This window comes from Haplochromis burtoni, unplaced genomic scaffold, assembly GCF_018398535.1.
Source record: "Haplochromis burtoni strain Fernald_Lab_line unplaced genomic scaffold, NCSU_Asbu1 Contig_124, whole genome shotgun sequence".
Lineage (NCBI taxonomy): Eukaryota > Metazoa > Chordata > Actinopteri > Cichliformes > Cichlidae > Haplochromis > Haplochromis burtoni.
In genome coordinates, this window is record NW_024582485.1 from 1,275,475 (window position 1) to 1,279,283 (window position 3,809).

The window sequence follows — 3,809 nt, forward strand, 5'->3', positions numbered from 1 at the left end:
CACACACACACACACACACACACACACACACACACACACACACACACACACACACACACACACACACACAGAGGCATTTATGTGTGCGTGGGTGTGTGAAACATCAGAAACAGATTTGACTTACAGTGCTGTTTTATCAGCTTGTATCTATCCATGAAAAGGATTGTGTCATCTGAGAAAAATTATGGCGCCTTGATCGCAATTGTTTCAAGTCATAAAACTACTTGAAATACCGAACCATGCAGGCAGGGGGCACCATCGAGCCTCTCATCCAACACAGTGCATCAGACTGTTTCCATCTGCTCGTCTTAAAACTGCTGAATGAGAAAGTGTCAGAGTGTGATTTGAGCTTTGATCACTCAAATGCTTCATATGAAGCATTTGACGATTTCCTGTACTGTAAATATTTCTTTACTAACCAATCACCCACTACATGATTATAGATAAGCTTAAAGTAATAGACTTTTTTTCACTGATCTAACTGGGGGTGGCAAAGTCAAAATGTCAACAGGCAATGGATGAAACTTGATAACAGGGAGAGTGCACAGAACCACCATGACTCTTAGAGTGATAAGAGTGGTTTGCAGCAGCAAAGGGTTAAAAAGCATTTAATAATGTTCCAGAAAACAATCAGATATCCAAGTGACTAAGAGCACAAATAAGCAATTTTAAAAAAAGCTTGTTTCCACTTTAGAGATTGTCACAGATAGGATATTTTAAAGTAGAAAAGCCACAGCACTTCTATGCTCTGTTTCAAGGTATTTTAAAGATGCATGACTGTCGCTCAGAAAATGTCAGTTTTGGCACTTGGGAGGTTCCCAGTAAAGCTGCGTGATGTCATTGATTTTTTTCACCAGGCGATTAGCAGTGGGAAGCTGAAGAGAACTTTACAAGCTGATATTCTATCAGATAATATTTAAGAGAGGAAAAAAAGGTAAGGCTGAGGATGGCAGTTTCTAGAAAGAAAGCTACATTATGTTCAAAGTGAGAGAGAGAGCTTTGTAAAAGCCTGTTAATAAGTTGGGTTTTTTTTAATCACATGCTAACACATTTTCATGTCTGGTCCTATTGAGAGAAAAAGGGAAAAATGGGGATTTCCCATGTCATCAGGGAACAAGGGGGTTTGGGAAAGACTTCTGTTTGTGTGGGTTAAGCATGAAGAAAATGTGTGTGAGTGCGTTTCTCTACCATCCATGGCTGGAGCCAAACGTCTAGTCACCACATAATCCCTTGCTTTTCTTCTTCTTCCTTTTCTTCTTCTCACCTCTTGCTCTTTGATTGAATCAGATGACAGAGTGAGAAAAAAGGAGAAACACGGTTGTTGGGTTTTTTTTACCCAAGTATCTGAATGTTTCCTCTTGAAGCATGTGAAGTGGCGGTGGTTTTGGTTTGATGTGGCAAGCAGTAGAGGTGTAAGGAGAGAGACAGAGGGAGAGACTCGAAGAAAGAGATTTTAGTTTTGTCTTCAGCCATTTGCAGTCACACACCAACACAGACGCTCCAGATGAACTCAAGTGTGGAGCTGGTTCATTAATCATTGTCTCTGTTGACAGCTGGTTGACGCTGTGTGTCTGAGTCTGTATTTGAAATAAGACTTAATGAGACTTAATGATATGTACTACAGATGGCTGTGCAGATATTATGAAAACACATATTCCACACACCTGAACGTCCTCTTCAAACATTTCAGACTTCATCATCATCACCCAATCCACTTCAAACATCCTGTTTGGCCTTGACGTGTTTTTTCCTAACCTGTCTATATGTGCGTGTCATCGTGCAGGTGGCTGGCGTGTGCAGCAGGGAGTACATCCCCAAAGGAACTCGCTTCGGTCCCCTGGTGGGCGAGATCTACACGGCTGACAGCGTCCCCAAAGACGCCAACCGCAAATACTTTTGGAGGGTGAGCACAAACATCAAAGATACACACAACAGCAGAAACACATACTTCCTCAGAAGCCGGAGAGACCCCTTCCTGTGACGTCACGCACATCTAAAGTCAGTCACCGAACAGGAAATTGGGTTTGCTGTTTTCTGTGTGTGTGTGAGTGTGTGTGTGAGTCTGTTCAAGGAACGGAGATGAGGATGTGATGTCAGCGTATACAAATAGCATGTCACGCTGCCGTTCCTGTAAGTCCACACACACTGACACACACTGTTCGCCAGAAGACGCTCCATCACTACCAGTAACTGACAGTGCGACTGCACATACTCAAAAACCATCTACCTGACCACCGCCTACACAGTGTGTGGTGTGTGTGTGTGTGTGTGCGTGCATGTCTGTGTGTGTGTGTGTGTCTGTGTGTGTAGTATGTGAACCTAACCACAGTTCCATTCATGCTCATATCTCACTTTCTCACACACACACACACACGCCAAGCCAAGAAAAAACGAGTTATTAAGACAGAGAACGAGAGAGACAGAGAGAGAAAGGGGGAGGAGAGGCAGAAAATGAGTTGGTCTTTCCTTTCCCTTTTCAATATAAAAGAGGATCTCCTCCTCCTCACCACTCTCTGTCTGTCTCTGTCTGTTCTTCTGGCTCAAAGAGATGAAAGTGAAGAGAGGGAGATGGTAAGGAATGAAACCATTAAGAAAGAGACGAGAAAAGATTTAAGATGTATGTATGTGATGCAGTTTATAACCAGTGGTGTCTGCTTGGTGGCAGCTACTTCTTTGCTACATGATAAGTAAATTATTTTGCTTTATTACTTCAATCAAGTATTCTGACAAACATGCAGCTGTTTTTACTTGTTTAGTTGTTTTCTGACTGATTTTTTTTAATCAATGAATTGCTTCTTTACCAGCATTTTAGCCAGTTGTTTAACTTCTTCTCCTAATTTTGCTAGTTCACTATTTTAATTAAGCGATAATGTTACTTATTTAGATATTTGCTTTGTTAGCTACTTAAATTAACGGACCTGTTTATTCATCAAATTGCTCGCATTGTAATTAAGATGTAATAAGTGAAGGAGGGGGTGAAATAAGAGTGAAATAAGTTTTTTGCATGTTACTGCTTTGTTTCTTCTCATAAGACCTGAATAAGCATAAAAAAGGAACAAAGGACAAGGGATTTATATTATTCTCCCTTTTTTCTGTTAAATTAACTTCAGTGTAATCTTACATTCAGGTAAATTAACTCACTATTATTTTTTTCTTCCTCTCTCTTTTCAGATTTATGTGGACGGAGAGTTTCATCACTTTGTCGATGGCCTGGATGAGACTCGCTCCAACTGGATGCGGTATGTGAACCCGGCCCACTCGGCAGCAGAGCAGAACCTGGCGGCGTGTCAGAATGGCATGGAGATTTACTTCTATACTGTGAAGCCTGTCCCAGCTGGTGCCGAGCTGCTTGTCTGGTACTGCCACGACTTTGCCCGACGCCTGCACTACCCACCGTCTGGGGAGCTGATGATGCAGAAACTTAGTAAGTTCCCGTGATTTGACATTTTTTGAAACCACAAAGTTGATGAGTAGAAGTAGTGACATTCACTGGAACATTAATCATTAATTTTTCTTTCTGAAGTTAAACATAATTTGTTATCTGACATCTCGTGTGGTTAAAACTTACTACAGCATTCACTTGCTGTGAAAGAGCAGCATGCATTATTACTCGCCTGATGCACTGACCACCGCACATAAAAAACATGAAATCAATAGTCAGTGTAGGTGTGTTTGTCTTGACTGTGTCCTGTCGCCGCTCTTAAACCCTAGCAGTGTTTTTGAATATAGCTGTGTCTCCTTCCTCTCTCAACATTAGCCTGTCATTATCTCTCTCTCTCACACACACACACACACACACACACACACAC

The 3,809-nt window shown here is 41.6% G+C and overlaps 1 protein-coding gene across 1 annotated transcript in view; it reads left to right on the top strand.

Annotated features, from left to right (window-relative positions):
* The window catches only part of prdm1a (PR domain containing 1a, with ZNF domain), a 14,664-nt gene that overhangs the window by 3,838 nt on the left and 7,017 nt on the right, over positions 1 to 3,809 (top strand). Inside the window, exons 3-4 of the mRNA XM_005929490.3 lie at positions 1,784 to 1,903; positions 3,172 to 3,424. Coding sequence (XP_005929552.1) covers positions 1,784 to 1,903; positions 3,172 to 3,424 — 373 coding nt within the window. The remainder of the gene's footprint in view (positions 1 to 1,783; positions 1,904 to 3,171; positions 3,425 to 3,809) is intronic.